This window comes from Arachis hypogaea, chromosome 13 (genome assembly GCF_003086295.3).
Source record: "Arachis hypogaea cultivar Tifrunner chromosome 13, arahy.Tifrunner.gnm2.J5K5, whole genome shotgun sequence".
Taxonomy (NCBI): Eukaryota; Viridiplantae; Streptophyta; class Magnoliopsida; order Fabales; family Fabaceae; genus Arachis; species Arachis hypogaea.
The window spans coordinates 49,054,206-49,075,685 of NC_092048.1; the positions used below are offsets into that span (position 1 = coordinate 49,054,206).

General features: G+C 35.7%; 2 protein-coding genes across 2 annotated transcripts; both read right to left on the reverse strand.

Moving 5' to 3' along the window:
• Positions 1–11,280: 11,280 nt before the first annotated feature.
• Positions 11,281–14,247, reverse strand: LOC140177599 (protein FAR-RED IMPAIRED RESPONSE 1-like). Its single transcript, XM_072210730.1, has 5 exons — positions 14,227–14,247; positions 13,363–14,087; positions 12,806–13,209; positions 11,783–12,717; positions 11,281–11,697 (listed from the first exon to the last, which is right to left on the reverse strand). The coding sequence occupies exons 1-5, from the start codon at positions 14,245–14,247 to the stop codon at positions 11,581–11,583; spliced, it is 2,202 nt and encodes a 733-aa protein (XP_072066831.1). The 3' UTR covers positions 11,281–11,580.
• An 818-nt stretch (positions 14,248–15,065) lies between these two features.
• On the reverse strand, positions 15,066–20,895 carry LOC112738322 (FKBP12-interacting protein of 37 kDa). Its single transcript, XM_025788703.3, has 13 exons — positions 20,537–20,895; positions 20,337–20,447; positions 20,085–20,152; positions 19,956–19,992; positions 19,084–19,171; positions 18,901–18,965; positions 18,727–18,804; positions 17,922–17,969; positions 17,229–17,282; positions 16,755–16,916; positions 16,402–16,471; positions 16,145–16,200; positions 15,066–15,620 (listed from the first exon to the last, which is right to left on the reverse strand). Exons 1-13 carry the CDS (start codon positions 20,561–20,563, stop codon positions 15,465–15,467), a joined length of 1,020 nt encoding a protein of 339 aa, XP_025644488.1. The 5' UTR covers positions 20,564–20,895; the 3' UTR covers positions 15,066–15,464.
• Positions 20,896–21,480: the final 585 nt, after the last annotated feature.

The following is a 21,480-nucleotide window of genomic DNA, read 5'->3' on the forward strand; positions in this document are numbered from 1 at the left end:
TATTTGCTTTTATTTCTTAGTGTGTCAAATACACATGTTATACTATCTCTATTTATATATGTATGAGCACTTCATTTTCAACTCTCATTTAATTGGATTTTGTCTTGAAAAAGATTCCTTTAGCATTGAGAAAGATAGCCACCTAAGATATACGTGGTCATACATCTTTATCACAATACTCCCACTTGGATGACCACTTAAGATTATTGCCTCGTTAAAATCTTACTAAAGAAAAATCCAATGGGAAAAAACTTTAGTGAAGGAAAAAGAGTACAATATCCTTTGTGATGGGAACTGCCTCATTAAAAATCTTGTCAAGAAAAACCCAATGGGAAAAAACCTGACTAAGGAAAAAAGAGTACAGTCTCCCCCTCTTGCCGACATCATTTTATATCTCGAAATCGGCGCATCCCAGTCTGATGTACCAATCTTTCAAAAGAAGATTTTGGGAGTGACTTTGTGAATAAATCTACCAGATTATCACTTGAGCGGATCTGTTGGACATCAATTGTTCCTTGATTTTGAAGATCATGAGTGAAGAAGAATTTGGGAGAAATATGCTTTGTCCTATCGCCTTTGATGTATCCGCCTTTAAGTTGAGCAATGCATGCTGTATTATCTTCAAACAAGACAGTTGGAGCTATCTTATGATCAATCAGTCCATATGATGACAGAATATATTGGATCAAACTCCTGAGCCAAAAACACTCGCGACTTGCTTCATGAATCGCTAGTATTTCGGCATGATTAGAGGATGTTGCAGCAATCGTCTGTTTTATGGACCTCCATGATATAGCTGTACCACCATATGTGAACAGGTATCCTGTTTGAGATCTCCCTTTATGTGGATCAGACAAATATCCAGCATCTGCATAGCCAACTAATTGTGACTTGGATCCATAGGGATAAAACAATCCCATATCAACCGTTCCATGAAGATATCGAAAAATCTGTTTGATTCCACTCCAATGTCTTCTGGTTGGAGAGGAACTATATATTGCTAGTAAATTCACCGCGAATGATATGTCAGGTCGCGTATTACTAGCAAGATATATTAGTGCTCCAATGGCACTAAGATATGGTACTTCAGGACCAAGGATATCTTCATTCTCTTCTTTAGGACGGAATTGATCCTTTTCCACATCTAAAGATCTTACAATCATTGGGGTACTTAATGGATGTGACTTATCCATATAAAATCTTTTCAAGATCTTTTTTGTGTATGTTGTTTGATGAATAAAGATCCCATTTTTTGTATGCTCGATCTGTAGGCCGAGACAAAATTTAGTTTTTCCAAGATCTTTCATCTTAAACTCTTCCTTTAGAGTTTTTATAATTGTTAGAATTTCTTCAGGAGTTCCAATGATATTTAAATCATCAACGTACACAGCAATTATAATGAATCCAGCTGCAGTTTTCTTTATGAAAACACATGGACAGATATCATCATTCTTGAATCCATTTTTGGCTAGATACTTAGTAAGACGATTATACCACATTCGTCCAGATTGCTTTAGACCATATAAGGATCTTTGCAATTTAACTGAGTATAATCCCTATGAATATTCATTGGATGGTTTAGATATCTTTAGTCCTTCAGGGACTTTTATATAGATATCCCGATCTAATGAGCCGTATAAATAGGCTGTTACCACATCCATTAAATGCATATGCAGTTTATGATATGCAGATAAACTGACCAAATAACGTAATGTTATCGCATCCACTACAAGGGAATATGTTTCTTCATAATCTATACCGGGCCTTTGTGAAAAACCTTGTGCCACAAGTCGGACTTTATAGCGCACAACTTCATTTTTCTCATTTCGTTTTCTCACAAATACCCATCGGTATCCAACAGGTTTTACATCTTCAGGTGTACGGACTACAGGTCCAAAGACTTCACGTTTTGCAAGTGAGTCTAACTCAGCCTTCATGGCTTCTTTCCATTTTGTCCAATCATTCCTTTGTCGACATTCTTCGACTGATCTTGGCTCAAGATCCTTACTTTCATGCATGATATTTAATGCCACATTATATGCAAATATTTCATTGACAATTGTCTTATTTTGGTCCCATTTCTCTCCTGTAAAGACATAATTTATCAAGATCTCGTCATTTTCACAATTTTCAGGTACCTGAACGTCTTCTGGCATTAAAATTATATAAGAATTTTGGACAATTGCAGATGTCTTTACTGTGTCTTTTTCAACAGGAATAGTATTTACCTCTTTTCTCTTTCGAGGATTTTTATCTTTGGAACCGACAGGCCTGCCACGCTTCTGGCGTATGTTTGCTTCAGTGGCTATTTGTCCTACTGGGACATCAATTCGAATTGGGACATTTTCCGCTGGTATATAAGATTTGGTTATCCTCTTTGTATCGAAAAATGCATCAGGCAATTCATTTGCTATTCTTTGCAAATGTATAATCTTTTGAACTTCTAGTTCACATTGCCCTGATCGAGGATCTAAATGCATCAACGATGATGCATTCCAATTAAGTTCCTTTTCAGGAAGCTTATTCTCTCTCCCTAATGTTGGAAATTTTGATTTATCAAAATGACAATCTGCAAACCAGGCTTTAAATACATCTCCCGTTTGTATCTCAAGATACCTTACTATAGAGGGAGAATCATATCCAATATATATCCCCAATTTCCTTTGGGGTCTCATTTTGGTGCGATTAGGTGGTGCAATAGGAACATATATCGCACACCCAAATATTCTTAAATGGGAAACATTTGGCTGCTGGCCAAAAGTTAGTTGCATAGGAGAGAACTGATGGTAACTCGTTGGCCTCAAACGAATAAGTGTTGCGGAATGTAAAACAGCATGCCCCTACACCGAGGTTGGGAGATTTGTTCTCATAAGCAAAGGTCTAGCAATCAATTGGAGGCATTTAATAAGTGATTCTGCTAACTCATTTTGTGTGTGAACATAAGCTACTGGATGTTCAACACTTATTCCATTAGCCATATAATAAGCATCAAAAGTTTGGGAAGTAAATTCACAAGCATTATCAAGACGAATTGCTTTGATTGGATTTTCTGGAAATTGTGCTTTTAATCGAATAATTTGAGCCAGTAATCTCGCAAACTCCAGGTTGCGAGAAGATAATAAGCACACATATGACCATCTCGAAGATGCGTCTATCAAGACCATAAAATATCTAAAAGATTCACATGGTGGATGAATAGATCCACATATATCACCTTGAATCCTTTCTAGGAATTCAGGGGACTCAAATCCAATCTTTACTGGTGATGGCCTTAAAATTAACTTCCCTTGAGAACATGCAGCACAACAAAATTCACTAGATTTAAGAATCTTCTGGTTCTTTAGTGAATGTCCATGAGTTTTCAATAATTCTCCTCATCATGGTTGTTCCCGGATGACCCAATCTATCATGCCAAGTTATGAATTCATTTGGACTAGTAAACTTCTGGTTTACAATGGCATGTGATTCAATTGCACTAATCTTGGTAAAATACAATCCAGATGAAAGTGAGGGTAACTTTTCTAATATAACCTTTTTATTTAAATCATGAGTTGTAATACATAAATACTCATGATTTCCCTCATTCATTGTCTCAATATGATATCCATTTCGGCGAATATCTTTGAAACTTAACAAGTTTCTTAGAGACTTTGTAGATAATAGTGCATTATTTATTATAAATTTTGTTCCTCCAGGAAACAAAATTATAACTCTTCCGGAGCCTTCTATCAAATTGCCTGAGCCAATAATAGTATTAACATATTCTTCTTTTGGCACAAGATGGGTAAAATATATAGTACTTTTAAGAATAGTGTGCGAACTTACACTATCTCCAAGGCAAATATCTTCAGAATATGTCCTTGCCATTTTTCTTGATAATAATAAAATGAGTAAAAGTACATGCACAGTAAAAATTATTCATATGAATACTTAACAACACACATATTAAACTATTCCGTCATTGATCAAATGGCCAATATTTCCTTCAAAATTCTCAAAGAAATCAGATACATCATAATGAGTGGTAGAATTTTTATAATTTGAAACAAAAATTGTTTCCTTTCCTTTGTCATCCATTTTCAAGGATGCTTGATAAAGATCAATTAGGTGCCTTGGGGTACGACAAGTACGTGACCAATGGCCCTTTCCACCACAACGAAAGCATTTATCCTCAATTGATTTACTTTGCCCATTATTTCTTTCTTTATTCCACTTCCGGTGATATTCTTTCTTGTGAACATAATTTCTTTTTCTTCCATAATTTTTCTTGCTACCAAAGCCTTGCCATTTACCTCTTTTGGGTTATAATTTGCCGCATTTGCTTCAGGAAATGGGACGGCGCCAGCTGGGTGCGCTTCATGATTTCTCAAGAGCAACTCATTGTTGCGTTCAGCAACAAGAAAGCAAGAAATTAGCTTAGAATATTTTTTAAATCATTTTTCTCGATTGCTACTGCAGGAGCACATTCGAGGCATGGAAGGTCGAGAAAGTTTTCTCTAACATATCGGGCTTGAGGAAGTATCACATGATTATACCTTTCTTCAAGGTCTTTCCACAGATCTGTAGGATCTTTTAATGTGGAATATTCATTTTTCAATCATACGTCAAGATGACGATGAAGAAAAATCATGGCATTGGCTTTATCCTTCTGGGATGCATTATTTTTCAGCCTTAATGGTATCTTCAAGATCCATTGAATCAAGATGGATTTCAGCATCTAATATTCATGATAAATAATTATTTCCAGATATATCAAGAGCATTGAATTCAAGATGAGAGAGCTTCAACATAATAAAAATTTGTTATCTGAAGTCTTCCTAAAATATCGTTAGAGCTTCGTGCTGATAACGTGTTGTAAAATAAATAAGGAAAAAGTAATAAAATAAAAGTATAAATAGAAAATATTATTATTAGTATTTACCAACACTATTATACTACTATAAAGATAATATATTAATATTATATTAGTAGTATATGAAAGAAGAAAGTAAAGAAGTGCTTTATAAGAAAGAAAGAGAGAGGAAGTATTTGCTTTTATTCCTGAGTGTGTCAAATACACATGCCATACTATCTCTATTTATACAACTTCATTTTCAACTCTCATTTAATTGGATTTTGTCTTGAAAAAGATTCCTTCAGCATTGAGAAAGATAGCCACCTAAGATATACGTGGTCATTCATCTTTATCACAATATGATTATAAATATACATCGAATTTTTTTTAGACTCTAATCTGATCCTAAATCTGATAAAATCTAAATATTTTTAGGCTATAATTATACCAAAACTAAATCGGATGAAAATCAAACTTTTAAAAGTTTAATAATAATTTATAAAAAAACTTATTTATAAAAAAAATTTATTATCAAAAAATTGATATTCATATTTGAACTTAAATTTATCTATAAATTCTAATGGGCCTGCTACACATACAAGCTTACAAGCTTACAAGTTGGCCCAGCCCAAATACAACTCACGCACATGAAGAGGGATTACATGGAGCGTCAACTTCACGCGCTCAACACTCAAACGGTTACGTATCCTACGAGTAATGGCAGACTCTTCCACTTCTTCCACTTCTTCCACTTCTCAAAGCGATTCGAAAACAAGGCAACGCTTTCATTTTTGAGCGAAAATCGAAGTTCAAAATATACAAGTCGTCGCTAACCTTCGAAACCTCCATCAAAACACCATCAAACTCTCCATCAAGAATCTGAAGAGAAAACAAAGCAACAATACTCAAGGTAAGTTCATTACGAACTAGGTTTTACTTTTCTTCTACGTCGTTGTTCTAGGGTTTACTGTTATTCTTGCTTCTTTGTTACACTATTCTTCTACGTTGTTGTTCTAAGTTCTCCTGTTATTCTTGTTGTTCTAGATCTTTTGGTAACTGATTTTTGGGGGTATATTCCGTAGATTGGGGGGTGTATACTGCTTGACATTGTAATGTTGCTTGATATTGAAGCATGTTTGAGTGATATCTGATTGATATATATATGGATGTATCTGAATCATATCTATGGGTGTATCTCACTGTTATCAATGGGTGTATCTTACTGTTATTAATGGGTGTATCTGACTCATATATATGGGTGTATCTTACTATTATCAATGGGTGTATCTTACTGTTATTAATGGGTGTATCTGACTCATATATATGGGTGTATCTTACTGATATCTTTGGGTGTATTTTTTGTTTCAGAGAGAATGGCAGCAAGAAACCAAACAAAAGACCTTAAGTGTGCCACACATCTCCTAAGTGATAAATTCAGAAACATGAGTGAGGAGAAGAAGGCGATTGTGAGGGATCTCGGATTCGGTGGGTTGATGCACATCCCACCACTAAGGGTGGATCACCAACTGTTAAGGGAGCTGGCAAACAACTTCAAACTTGGGGAGAACAGACTGAAAACAGGATATGGTTCTTTCAAAATAACACCAAAAATAATAGGTGATGCGCTTGGCATCAATGCAACAGGTAACTAGCTTAAAATTATAGGTGTATATTAAGTTGATGCTTGGGTGTATTTAAGTTGATGATTGGGTGTATTTGAACCGACTTGGATACTTTTTTGTTTTCCTTTTTGTAGGAGATCTATTTCCTGAGAAAGTTGAGTATAAGAAACTTTCTAATGATGACAAAATAATTTTTAGAAGATTCCAGGGTAAGACCCTCAAAAGTCTTACCGATGAGATGATGGAAATCGGCGTTGGCAACGAAGAGGAACGCCTGATGTTCAAGAGGATATTCATCCTCTATATACATATGGCGTTCCTTTTGACAACAACGATAAACAAAATATCGCCTGTGCACTTGGCCCCAATTTTTAAGATGGACGGCATATCGGAGAGAAACTGGGGGGGGGGGCATGTTTTGACCTTCATGGTCAAGGGCATCACAGACTACAAGGAGAAAAAGAAGAAGGTAATTGATGGCTACCTCGTCGCCCTGATGATAATTTACTTTCATCTTTCAAAAAACAAAGGCAAGAAGAGGGCTGAAAGACCACCAAAGCCCTGGATTGCCAACTGGACTAAGGAGCAGTTGGTGGAAAGAATGACTGCAGAAAGAGAGGAAATTTTGGTAAGTAAACACAATATGTTGGTTGTATTTTATTTACCTGAATGCTGCTAGCTAAAATATCTAATGTTTCAGGGAATTGTGAAGATGGCGGAGACAAGAGCAAGAGAAAAAATGAAAAAAAAGAAAAAAAGAAAAAAAAAACAAGAAATCAAAAAAACAAAAAAAGGAAGGCGAGTTCAACATCGTCTTCGGAGACAGAAACAACTACTGACAGTGACACTTCTACCTCTGAATCTGAGACTCAAGAAGACTCAGAGGATTCAGGAAGAAAACACCGCAGCAAAAAGGGAAAAAAGTAAGTACCATACTTGGGTGTAATTTCTTTTTCGAGATGGGTGTATTTTGTTGATCACATTGGGTGTATGTAGTTTATTAAGCTGGGTGTGTTTCGTTTGCTGCGTTGGGTGTATATTGTATATTCAGTTGGGTGTATCTTGTGCATTCATTTGGGTGTATTTTTTAGTATGTTCTAAATAATGATTGTTTGCCTTCCAGAATGGACTCCAGAAAAAGAAAGAAGAGTCAAGAGGAGTCAGATTCTGATTCAGAATCTAAATCTGAATCAAGTGATGAGTAATGTCCTGAAATTATTACTCCTTTCTTTTGGCTTCATTATAAAGATTTCGTGTATTAACTGAAGTGTCTCTTATTAACTTATAGGAGCGAAGAATCATCACTGGTGGAGAAGGAAAAGAAAAAGAAAAAGACAAAAACATCACCAAAAAAGTAAGCACTTCTTTGGATAATATTCTGTGATAAAATTAATTTTTTATTTCTGATTGGTACTCTTTTTTTTCCACCCAGAACACAACCAAAAAAGAAAAAAGTTGTTGTGGAGGATTCACCTCCTGAAGAAGATCAATACTTTGATGGGTACAGTACCTCGTAAGCTATATTACCGTCTATCATTGTAATTATTTTTGTTAACATCTTCTTTTATGAATGTAGTGAGAGATATGAAATATCAAGTGACGAACTAGAAGAATGGCTAAGGAAAAACGTTGATAAATCTGCTGTAGAGGGGTATGTCTTGGTGGGGTGTCTATTTCAGATTTTGGTGTGTTTTGTTTGCTAATAATTGTTTCTTGTTTCGCAGGGAGAACCAAGCAGACCTGCGATTGACAGAAGGTCACTATGTGTCCTCTGAAACGTAAGAAGCTTTATTTAATAAAATCTTGTTATCATGATTTGGGTGTATTTTGTGGAACCATTTGGGTGTATTGTATTGATCAAGTTGGGTGTATGTTGTTTATTAAGTTGGGATATTTCGTTTTTTGTGTTGGGTGTATATTGTCCATTCGGTTGGTTGTATCTTGTGCATTCATTTGAGTGTATTTTATACCTGTATCTTATTTTGTCTGAATAACATGAAATCTGTTTTAGAATACCGGCTGTGAACTTGGGAAGTGATGATCCTTCCTCTCAAGGACGCACAGAACAGAGTAGTGTAAACCAGCCGTCAGAGAGCATATAATTTCTCTTTCAGATAACCGTTACTTTTATTCTTCTATTAACTTATACTTCTAATTCTATATATATTTTTTTAGAAAAAAAAGCCCTTTATTATTTTATTCAAGAAAAAAAAGGCAGGAAAAAAAGCAAAAACTACAAGTATGTAAGTTCTCAAAAAAACAAAGCCTGTCCTCTTTTTGAATTGTTCGGGTGTATTTTTTGACTTTCTTTGGGTGTATTTTAGGTTGAGTCCCGCTGATTCGAATATGATGGTTGTGAGGGAACAGACACCGTTGGATGCGCTTGCAATGTGAGTTTTCCAAGAATATTTCAACCTTATAACCTTATTATTTTCAAAGGCGTTGTTAACCCTTCTTTTTTCTTCTTGTTTAGAGTCCCGATTAAGGTTTTTGTGCCGGCATCCCAAACAACCACTGAGACAGATTTTGAACCAACCCCTATGCTACAAATTGAAGGGACTACAAAAACGTAAGAAATAGTATTGGGTGTATATTTGTTTAGAGTTTGGGTGTAAATTTGCTAATAGTTTGGGTGTATATTGTTCCTGATTAGTTTTTTCTACGCCATGATTAATTTTTTGGAACTGTGCAACACTCCTGAAACCCCCAAACAACTTCAAGAGACCACACCCACGCTTCCCCCAGCTCCAACTAAAATGTAAGTTCATCAGACTAAAATCAATCTTTGCTTATCATCCGTATATTCTTATTCTTATTCTTATACATGATGACGCAGTCATCCAGCCGCAGAAGACGCTGCTGCCCTGTTGATGATGGCACGGACAGCATCCTATGTTCCTAAAACAGATCCAGGAGTGCCATCATTCAGCCTTGGATTGACTGATTCAAGCCAGGACGGAGCGTTAACGCAGGAGACAGAAAGGGCAAAATCTCCAGAAGCTGCAAATTTGATAGAACAATTAGACGATTTGGTCCAAAAAATAGCAAGCAGTGCGGCGAAGGGAAAAAACAAAAGTCCACAAATTCAAAGGGAGACTGGGGGGGGGGAGTTCTGCGAAGTTTGAAACTCCTGGGGGAATAAATCAGATTACGGATGATATGAAACAAAAGTGCTACATCTGGGGGACGCGACTGAAGGAAGACGCAAATGGCAATACTAACGAGTATGAGCAGATGTGCACTCTAATTGCCCAAGATGAATACATTTTGATTAGAATGCACCTTGCATCCCTCCAGGCAAAAAGTGATATAGAATCTGGGGTAATATTAGAATAACATTAATGTTTTTACACCAAAGTCAACTGCAATGTTTATTAATGTAAAATTGATTTCGGCATATATTTCTAAATTGTATCTGCCATCTGCCTCATCCTCAACTAGAAAAATGAAAAGAGGTTTCAAAAACAAATATACTGTCTCCCTCCCCCCCCCCCGATATTGTGGTAAGTGTTACTTCTACGAACTTTGGGTGTATTTTCTGTATTGATTTGGGTGTATTTTTTACGTTCAATTGGGTGTAAGTTGTGTAGTCATTTGGGTGTATTTAAAGTATTCACTTGGGTGTATTTTATTTCTTGTTTCGCAATTCTTGCAGAACATGGCACTTTCAGATCACCCAAACGGGGAATTCATATCACCGAAAACGAATAAGAAATTCAGGGTGGAAGACTACCCGAGTTTTATTCCCTTCATAGATGCAAAAAAATTAACTTCGCATCCATATGTAAGTTTCATTTGCTAAATTTGTTAGTACACTTCTTTACTTATATGCCAAATAAAAAAACACACTGTTGAAATGTGGCAATCCTTCAGATTTTTGTACCTGTTTGCTACTCGGGGCATTGGTGGTTATGGCTGATAGATACAATAAAGCAGAGATGTCATATACTTGACCCGCTACACAAAAAAGCTCCCGGCGAAGAGAGAAAGAAGGTTAATAAATTCACTGTAAGTTGCCTCTGTCTTCTTTACTTTAATATTTAGGTCTATTTCGTTAGTTGTGTTGGGTGTATATTGTCCATTCAGTTGGGTGTATCTTGTGCATTCATTCGGGTTTATTACTAATTTGTTTTGGTATTTAAGGGATATGTATTTTCAAGATTGATAACATATGCCGGCGGGAAACCTCTGAAGAAAGGCAAGAAGGAGAAGGAAATTAAATCATCATATGTTAAAATATCAGGCCAAAAATCAAGGTATAAATTTGTGACTCTGAACATTAAACTTTCGTAAATGAGATTTGTAATTTATTTTCTTCGTTTTCAGCTATGACTGCGCTATCTACGTTATGAAGTGGATGGAGTTAATTGAGCCGGAAAACATTAAAAAGGGGAAGTATGAATGGGATAATTGGCCACAGGTAACTGTCTTTAGAACTATATAACTCTGTATTACTTTACTGAATTAATATTGCTGTTTAAACAGAATATACTTTTTAATTGTAAGAGGAGGTGGACCACTATAGAGTGGAGTATGCTTCGCGGATACTATTCAGTGAGATGAATAAAGAGAGAGATCGGGCAATTAGAGAGAGTAATGCTATAAGGCTGTCGAAACCATCCTCTGTATTATTGAGTCCGTTTTGTCAGATAAATTCTGCTGATATAGAAACTGCGTAAATATTTGTAAATTGAACAAATGCTGTAAATATTTGCCATTTATCAACAACTTCTATTCCATGTATATTTTTTTCCATAGTTAAACTATCTGTGCTATTAAACTGTCTGTGCTGTATTCAAAAGCTGTATTACAGGTGGTAAAATATGAAGGAAAAAATCAAGGCATATATAAACGCAAATTATAAACTGTTACACCCAACGCAGGTCTAATAATACACCCAAGATTGCATAAAATATACACCCAACCTGTCTGTGCTGTATTCAAAATGTATGAATTCCAAGTACTAAAATATGAAGAAAAACATCAAATCAAATATAAACCCATAACCTGCAAATTTTTACAGCTTTTGTTCTATATGTATCTATATATGTATCTATATGTAAATTGCCAATGAACAAAAATACACCCAAAAGAACAGTGATTTTACACCCATATTCTCTAAAACTATACACCCAAAGAGTTATCCCCTGCTGCTAGTACCCTGAACTGATAATTCATAACGTGTCCTTGATATTGGCTGGAATTTGAATGCACCGCTGATGTAGCATCAAACAGGTTTATCTGAATATAATACTCACACATTAGCTAAACTATTAACGAGAAAAATTAACTCAATCGCCACAAATTTAAAGAACATTACTTTTACCTCGCTTAAAACTTTCGTCTTCTTCTTCTTTGTGGCATTTGCGATCTGTTTGTCCAACTTTGAACCTAGCCTATTTTTTGGACGTCCTCTTGTTCGAATCCTTGGCGGGCTTTGAAGCTCGTTAACGGATTCCAAATTGGCGTCTTCGTGGGATAAAGAAGATGTCCCCTTCCTTTTGGCTTTTAATGATTCCATCTCGGCCATGACGTTATCGTACGCACGGTGTAGAATTGCAGTCAGCTCCTCCGATTCGGATGCAAATTCGCAAATATTTTGCGAACGAAAAACCAATTGGTCGAACCTCTTACTTCTTGGCTCCATCAGTGGCTCGTCGTGGCTGCTCTTGATGTGTGTGTGTCGCCTCTTTACCTTCTTGCTCCATCGTTCCAGTACATATCTAGGTGACACTTGGCTTACTTGTTCGAAGCTTAACACGCTTAGTGCGTGACGGCACAGTATCCCTCTCGACTCGAATAATAAGCATTGGCATTTTACCTCGGCTGCAACTGAGTCGTAAGTAACCACGAACTTGTTGAATATTGAGCTGGAAACTTGTTCTCCGACTTCGTATACTGAATAGCCTAGAGCGAAATTCTTTAATCTGGTGATGCAATTCGCCTTTCCTCTGAATTGCGCTTGGACTTCCCTAAACTTTGCATGAGTGTACGCATCTTGAAACTGAGCTTCAATGGAGGATTTGGTTGCACACGGTATGACCGTATGAAAATCTGCAGCATCTGATTCTCTCTCTGCTTGCTCCCTGCTTCCGAGGCAATTATCGTATTGTTTGACGAACTGAATAAGCGAGCTGTTCCGGGTGATATACTTGTTAAAAAATGAATGCATGCTCTCGCTCCTTTGTGTGCTTCTCATCCCTGCCCAGAAGTGGTGATCCAGATAGATAGGAACCCATATGTGACGGTCTTCGTACAGATCTGCATAATACACCCAAACACAGACTATAAATACACCCGAGGGGACATGCAATTTACACCTCTGCTAAAGATTTTAAAAAGACATTACCTGAAAGCCACTTGTTGTCCGCAAGACCAAAATTCAGCAGAAAATCATTCCAATTCCTATCGAATGAGTCTTTGCTAAGAGAGTTCCAAACAACTTGGCTCATTTCTTGTTCAATATCGGCATTTCCCTTGTACCAGTTTAATTTGCTTGGAATCTTCTTCATGATGTGCCAAATACACCAACGGTGAACTGTTGTTGGCATACAGGCCTCTAAAGCCCTTTTCATTGATTCGCACTGATCGGTTAGAAACCCTTTCGGAGCGTTTCCTCCTATGCAACGAAGCCAGCATTGAAATAACCATTTGAATGATTCAATTTCTTCGTTCTTCATCAAAGAGCATCCGAGAAGTGTTGACTGACCGTGGTGATTCACCCCGACAAAAGAACCACAGACCAAATTATACCTGAAACAAATTACCATAGTCCAGAATACAAAATCATTAGGTACACCCTAACAAATGCTTCGTATACACCCAATGAAATAGCCAATATACACCTCTGCTGCGGATTCGTAAAAATAAATTAATTTAGCATCATAAACAGGTGCAGTTTGTTACCTGTTTGTATTGTAGGTGGTGTCGAATGAAATGACGTCTCCGAAATACTCAAAGGCAGCTCTGCTTCTTGCATCGGCCCAAAAAGCCAGCTTAATCGATTGATCCTCCTCGAGTTCGAGCTTAAAAAAGAAATTCGGATTCTTCTCTTTCATTCTTAAGAAGTATTTCCTGAATTCCTTTGCATCTTCTTGTTCGGAAACATTCTGTACTTCCCTGGTAATGTAATTCCTCACGTCTTTTTCGATAAAATTTAACTCGCGGTGACCCCCGGCAGCCGCAACAAATGATTGGTAGGTTTTGCTTGGTCTGATACCGGCCTCCTCGTTATTCTCTATTGTACGACGAATGGACATGCTTAGTTCCCTGTGTTGTTTGAGCATCTCTGCTTTACTTGGACAGCAGGGGTGTGAATGATCCAGCACAACCTTTGAAATGATCCAAGCACCGACATCCTTCAATGTGTGTATATAAATTCTTGCAGGACAGTTTAAACCGGCTGTCGGATTGGTCTTCTCGGTCGGAGATATTTTAGATTTCCATTTTCCCTCTCTGCTACATGTAATCAGTTGATTCTTAATCTCGTTTCCCTTCCTATTTGTGCACCGAACTCTTGTAGAGAAACCTGCAGCCTTGGCATAGTTCCTGTAAAATTTTTCAGCATCTTCAAGAGTGGTAAAGGTCATTCCAACCTTCGGAACAAGCTCGTCATCAACAACCGAGAGAGGCTGCACAATACACCATGTCAGAAACTGTGAATACACCCATAGATATGATTCAAATACACCCAATCATGTCTAATATGATACACCCAAACCGCAACAACTCAACTACAGAATGACCTTTAAAGCCATAAACTGTAAATACACAGGCTGCAAAATACACCATGTCAACAACTAAAAACACACACAATCATGTCTGATATAATACACCTGAACAACAACAACTCAATTAAAATAACAAAAAACCAGTAAAGTGTAAATACACCCACACTTCTAGCAAAAATACACCCAAAATGGAATTGATCTACACTCGAGCGTCTGCTATAAATTCCAGATAATTAATCACAACTAATACATTGAATCGACAGATTCATGTTAACGTGTTACTTTCAACTACACAATGCTATACAAATTACTGAAAGAAAATTCATACTAATCCTATGTAAATCAAACCTCAGGAACTTCGTTAGATTCAAATTCATAATCCACTTCGCCTGGATTCAACTGACAATCTGAGGTTGAATGATCCATTCTCTTTAAAACGAGTTCAAACTTTGATTTCAGAAAACAACAAATCAAAATAGAAAACGAAACTCGAGTTGCAGAGAGAGAGGAAAGTAACGTAAACGAAGAACATACCAGTGAGAAAAGGAGAGAAAAAGAACGATGGAGAAGAAGGAGGGAAGACGCGCGAGAAGAACAACCAAATCTCAAAATAACGAAAACGAAGAAGGAAACAAATCTTTTAAATTTGGTAGTTAAATATACGCGGGATCTTATATAGCGCGTGTATACAACGTATGTGGAGCAGCGCGTGTATACAACGTATGTGGAGCAGCACGTTTTTTTGTTTTATTGCTTAATGAACTTGTAAAGCATACAAGCCCTAATGGCTTGTATGCAGAGTTTTTCCGAAATTCTAATTTGATGCTTTTTTGATCTATTTTTTAATTCAATAAGTGCGATTAAAAATAAAACATTAAATTTATAATTAAAATAACATAATATTAAAATTAATTTAAAATATATATACTTTTTTAGTTTCCGTAAGATGCACATGAAACGGGTGAAACTGGATTCGCCTTGACCCAAATCTGACCCTAAATAATGACCGAATCTATTTGTGAAACTCATCCGACCATAGACCCGGTAAAATCGTACCAAACTAACCCCTAAAATGTTCGAATGTGAGTTAGATCGGGCCATGCTACCACAAACTAATGACAGAATCAACGAGGATTCTAATGCCACACGTTGCAGCACCAAAATCACTTTTGCTTTGCAAATTGATGAATTCAATTCGATATACAACTATTAGTGAACTGAATTCTTGAGAAGAAACCGTTCCCACAAAAACTTTTCGTGTTAAGCTAACGTGGCACATTAGTCAGCATTTTCCCTAGGCATTGCATTAATGTCATCTCTCTTAGATGCGGCTTCTGTTGTCCGTTCATCCATGAAGCCTTTCTCTTGCAATTCATCTTTCAGCCGTTGGATCTCTTCATCCTTCTCTTCTAATTTCTCTTGCAACATCAAAACCTGCAGTAAAACCCATTGAAGCTATGCGTACTCAAAGATTTTCTTTGGTACAATGTACTCAATATTTAGGTTAAGCTCTTAAGCACCTTATATATAATCCCACAAAAATTCAGCACAAGAAAATTTCAAATAATCATATATTTTTGGGCTTTGTCCAAATATATGGGGAAGAGGAGATTCTCCCATTATGAACCAACACACAAAACAATAAAGCCTTATTTGATTAGGTGAAATCGGTTATATAAATCAAATAACCCCATTGAGTTCCACCATGTTTAGTGAGACCGTTCTAGATCTTTCTTGACCAGCAACATAGTACATCCAAATTAATGTATATTATATTATTTATTCCCTATTCAGTATTCATCTAAATCATATAGAGATTTAAGTATAAGTGGACTAAACAAAAATGGTTTACTCCGTCAGAAACTCTGAAGCAAATAGTGTATAATGCAGAGGAGAATATGCAGTGCATTGATATTTTGAAACAACATGAAAGTATGAAAGTAGGGATAAGCAAAAACCATTTCATTGGATCTTTCAACGTCGTTTGTCAGTCCATCCATATGTGTCTGCAGCCCTGTAGTCAAGTTTAGAGGTTAAGATTACATAAATTGCTAATGCATGGAGATAATATAGTAGATTAACATTAGCATAACTTTTGATTCCCAAAAACTCCAATTTAGGCAAACCTGATTAAGATTCATCCTAAAAAGGGTCAAAGAGGATTAAAATGCCAGAGCATACAATCTTTTATTTTTGAAATCATCCAGCTGCTAACCTTCGAATTGACTTCTCAGTTCGGCATTCTGGTATTTCTGCAATGATAGTTTCATTGCTAACTCTTGTATCTGGAAATCAAGAACAAAACATTGAAGGGGGAGATGCCAACATCACCATCGACACAGCAATAACCATGACGAATAAATTATGTACAATTGTAAATGCATGAGTAATATTACCTCTAGTAAATAATAAATTATTATGTCATCAGCTCAATGACAACTATAATAGAAACAGTTGTAAAGAATCTCATGTATGCAACAAAAAAATGGGGGTTGGGGTTTTTGGTGGTTGGGGGGGGGGGGGGGTGAAGTGACAGTTAGAGGCATCAAGAAAATAAGATAGCATCACCTTTGCGTCAGTCGCTTGGTTCCCAATCTCCTCATTTTCCTCCTGCAAAGTTTTGCATTTAGCCATAAGCATCTTTCCCATCTTGCTCTGGGGAGTGAAATTGATTGCGGCAATGTTATCTTGCAACTCTTTCACTTTTTTGTCCTTCTCCTCGACTAAATTCTAAGATCAAATGAGAACCCATGTAAGAAACAACTGAAGAAGTAATCACCATTCACCAATGTAAAAACTGACTAAAACTACCACTACATAAGACACAGTACAATATTCCTCTCTCCTCATAATGGATAACAAGTTGTTTCTTCACCATATCTCTAAGGTGATACTCTCCCAGAAAGAACTAACAAGACAGCTTGCTCTAACATTTTCCAAGTAGGACTCTAGTCATTAGGCATAATATCCATCCTGGATTCTATATCTCTGAAAATAACAAACTTGACTCAATAGAATTCATAACCAAGTTGAATAACAAACCTTCAAACGAGTAAACTCTTCGTGGACAGCTGGATCTAGTAACAGCCTCCTTGCCTGAAAGTTAAAATCATGGAAACAAGGACTACCTTTGGGCATAACTAAGTCAAAATGGAAGGCAATAAGATGCAGCCAAAATTATTTGAAAGCAGCATATCATGAATAACTCAAAAAATAAATTAATAAAAATAAATAAATAAGCAGGAAGAAAGTATTGAAAATTGAGTTGTATAAGTATAATAGACCCACTTTTATCAGATCCAATGCAAGTACATTACTCCTCATTTTTTTTATAATTATTATTGAAGTTCCAGTAACTGTAATCGGGTAATGATCCAGAAGGATCTATGCCCAGATCCAGTAACAGATTATCAGGGCTGCTATAATTCTATAAAACTTATAAGTAGAAAGAGGCAGACTAGCACATAGTTATTTATCTTGAGTGCAACCTTCTTGTCAGCTAATATACAAGATCTAGTGAACAATTTATACATGTCATAAAGTGTAAACCTCCTGGGTATATCACTGTTTGAAGGAGAAATGAACAGAACAACAAAAATAGTACATAAACCACTACAAACAGGATAACTTGGAATTAAAACATTGCAGCTTTTCCTATGTACCATGAAAGACTTTAGACACAGCCATATTGATGAAAGCACACAATAGCAAAAATTATATTATATAAAACAATACCTGCATCGTTGCTGGCTTGAGTTGAGCTTTCAGATCCCGCACAGCAGACTGGAAAAGTTTAGACAGGCATATACGTTTTAGTGGGGGGAAAAGTTTTCTAAAAGTAGATAAAGTCTTACTACATAACCCGAAATCTTTAAAGTGCATGTAGCTTTAAACTTTCTGATCAGGATTCGTAACAAGCAATAGGATCAGTTCAAGCTCTTATTGCAATTCAACACTTCATACACCTACACAATACATGATAATTTCTGGCCTCTTATCCTTTAAGGACTTTCTACTTTCTCATCAAAGGCATAATACTTTAATATTACAACCAGTTCGTCCCAACCCCAGTTCGTCCCAACCCTTTTGCTGTTACTTCATGCTAGTTGCTAAATAGAGAGTATATCCATTATCCAGTTCTATTGCCAGCATAAATAACATTTCTAGGGTATAATGACTTCTCCATACAGCTAACTATTATTAACCAATTAGGCAATTGAAGAGCTCATTTAAATAAATAAATAAATAAATAAGAAAGAAAGAAAGAAAAAAGCACCACTCCCCAATCTAAAGTTCCAAATTCCAATGAAATTTTTCTCAAAGGAAGTGGGTATCTCCTTCCTTTCCAAACAGCCACTTATCAATAAAAAGAATGAAAACAGAGCCCTAACTTATAAAGAACAAGTCAATCAATGTTGAGCAGTGTAGACATGATATTTAACTGCCAATCAAGACAGTATGAAAGTCATCATCTAAGATTTTACAAGTTAAAAACTTCTGTTAAAGAGCATCGGAACCCTATTTTCAGTATATTACCTACCTTCAACTGTGCTATTTCTTGTTCTCGTTTTGCAAAAGTAACAAAGAATGCACCTTCCTTTTTCTTTGCTTTTTCAAGCTAATAATCAATGAAACAGTGAAAGGGATCAATGAACCCTGATCAGTGGATAAAGAATAATTTTTAAGGGAAAAAATGAACGATTTAATTCCAAACCTGCTCTTTTGAAGACTCCTCAGAAGATTTCAGGGCTTGAAGATAGTTAATCACCAATTTGGGTGCTTGAATGAAGAAAGATAACAGAAGAGATCAGGAATATATTTGAAACAAAGAAGTAATAGAACTAGATCTAGAATAACAATACAAAGGTCACCTGCAAAACACCAGGTATAAACTAACCTGGAGTGGTCCCAGAAGGTATGAAGGGTTCATTCTGAAATGCTGTGCGCCACTTCAGAATTTCAGATTTTGCAGCCTCAAGTTCATTCTGAAATATGGAATGATCTGATCAAGTTTCTAAGAAAAGGAAAAGGTAGAATTCAATCTAAGATATGACAATTAAAAAAAAAAAAATAGTAAAAGAACAAAATTTGAACAGATTATGGTCAGGGATCTCTGCTAGTCTGCTATGGGAATTTACAAATCAAACATTAGACACCATATCCCACAACTATCAAATGATCAAAATAATAAACGTGAACCTTTTCACCATGAAGCATGAAGCAATGAAACCTAGGTAATCCTAAATGCCTAATGTTTAGTATACCTGTCCTACTCATACGATTATGCACCCAGTGCCAATTTCTGCTAGGTACACACGAATAATTGATAATTGTTGGTCAAACACTACAACAAGCATATGTACCCAAAAGGCTAAATCTAAGTTAGTACTTACAAATCATAAAATTTGACAAGTACACTATTTGGTTTACTTTTAAATGAAATAAAACACTACTTCATTTCTTCAAGTCTTATTCCTCTTACGATGTTGCTTTCTTTCCTAATACTTTGATAAAAACTTGAAGTTACAACATCATAAAAATTGCATATAATATGCTTCAATTACTTTATTGTTTACTGTTTTACATTTTATATAATATACACACACATACATACCCTACCTCGTGCAAAATGACCATACTATGTACCCATATCTATGCTACATTTTCCTGAAGCATTAATGAATCCAACATTATTATAAACTACAGTCCACTTCGATCAAGAAGAGAATATCAACTTTGAGTAATTGAATTCATAAAAGTAAGACGTACTTGGCATGTGGCAAGGGTCTCCTTACAGTTTTGAAGACTGCCAGAAAAAAAGAGCCACAGAAAGAAGTTTAGGCTCAATTTATATCCTCACAGCAACCTGAACACAGTACAACTAAGATTTCGTTATACCTCTCACGAAGAGACAATATCATTCCAGTGGTTACACCAGAAGCAGCTTCTTCAGCCTTTGATTTTGCCTGAACCAATAACAAACAGAACAGAGTACAATTTTAGAAAACAAATATCCAACCTTCAACGAGTCATGTACAATTGACGAACGTATTCCATTTTCCACATAGAACATTCTAATTAGAGAACATGTAACGCAGAATCACATAGAATAAACTAAACTATAGTGGTCAGTGGATTATATTTGATTACCTTCTTGGGTGCGAAAGGGTCATTATCGTAATATTCGTCGTCATAATCGGGAGAGGGCCTCTTCTCACCAGAACGCGTTCCGGAAAATCCGCCTTCAAAATCGAAGTCTTGCTGCGTTTGAGAAAATTGAAGTGAGGGCCGAGATTCATAGATAGAAAGGGGAAAGAAAAAATAAAATTCGAAAAGAAGGAGTGTCTTACATCATCAAAATGAGGAGAGGAGGCCATTGATTTCAAAAACCCTAGATAGGGAAGGAGAAGATCAGAAGAAGCGCTGAAGCTGCAAATTATCAGAGTGCGACCAAACAGGCAAACACTCTATACAGTTACCACAATTTTTTTCTTTTTTGGGACTGTTTTGTTCTTTTAACCACGTATTTTTTTATTTTTTTTTTTTATAGGAATATGGTTCTTGGATGTATTAAACAATAGGATTGTTAATTCAGGTGTGAATTAAACAAAGGAAGTTATGTCTTTGCTTGGCAATGTTTATGGAAAGTTACATGCAACATATAACACATTTAAAGACGACCAAGTTAGGAAATAGCAAATTACGAACTAAGTTTGTGGGTAATGTGCTAAAGTTGAAATTATATGTCTTCTGAATAATTAAAGTTGACAAAAAGAAAATCTAAAATGAAAAGCATTCTTAAAAAGAATGCAGTTATGTTTTCCTTAACTTTAAGGGTGAATAATTTGATGGACAGTTTTGACTCATTATCTGCAATCACTGAAATGATAGAATATGAAAAATTGAAAATCATTTTATATGATATTGATGCTTGTATCTTTTATCAATAAAACATGGCAAGCTTCTAGCCTGAGGAAAGTATTTTAAGTAATTAAAAATATGTAAAAAAATGAGGTCATTTTGAAATATAATAAATAAGTAATTAATATTCACATGATTACTACACTCATATGATCATTTCGTGTGTTTAAAGAGAATTTAAAATTTATATTTCTGAAGAGTCTATACCATTTTCTACTTGTGTCAACATTATTAATAAGAAAAATACTACAAAATTTAATTCACTTGCTCATTTCTAAAAATAATTTTATTAAAAGATCTAAAACAGTTTTATTAAAAATGTGTTAGACGGTTAGTCATAAAAAGTAACAATAATAACAGTAATAATAATAAT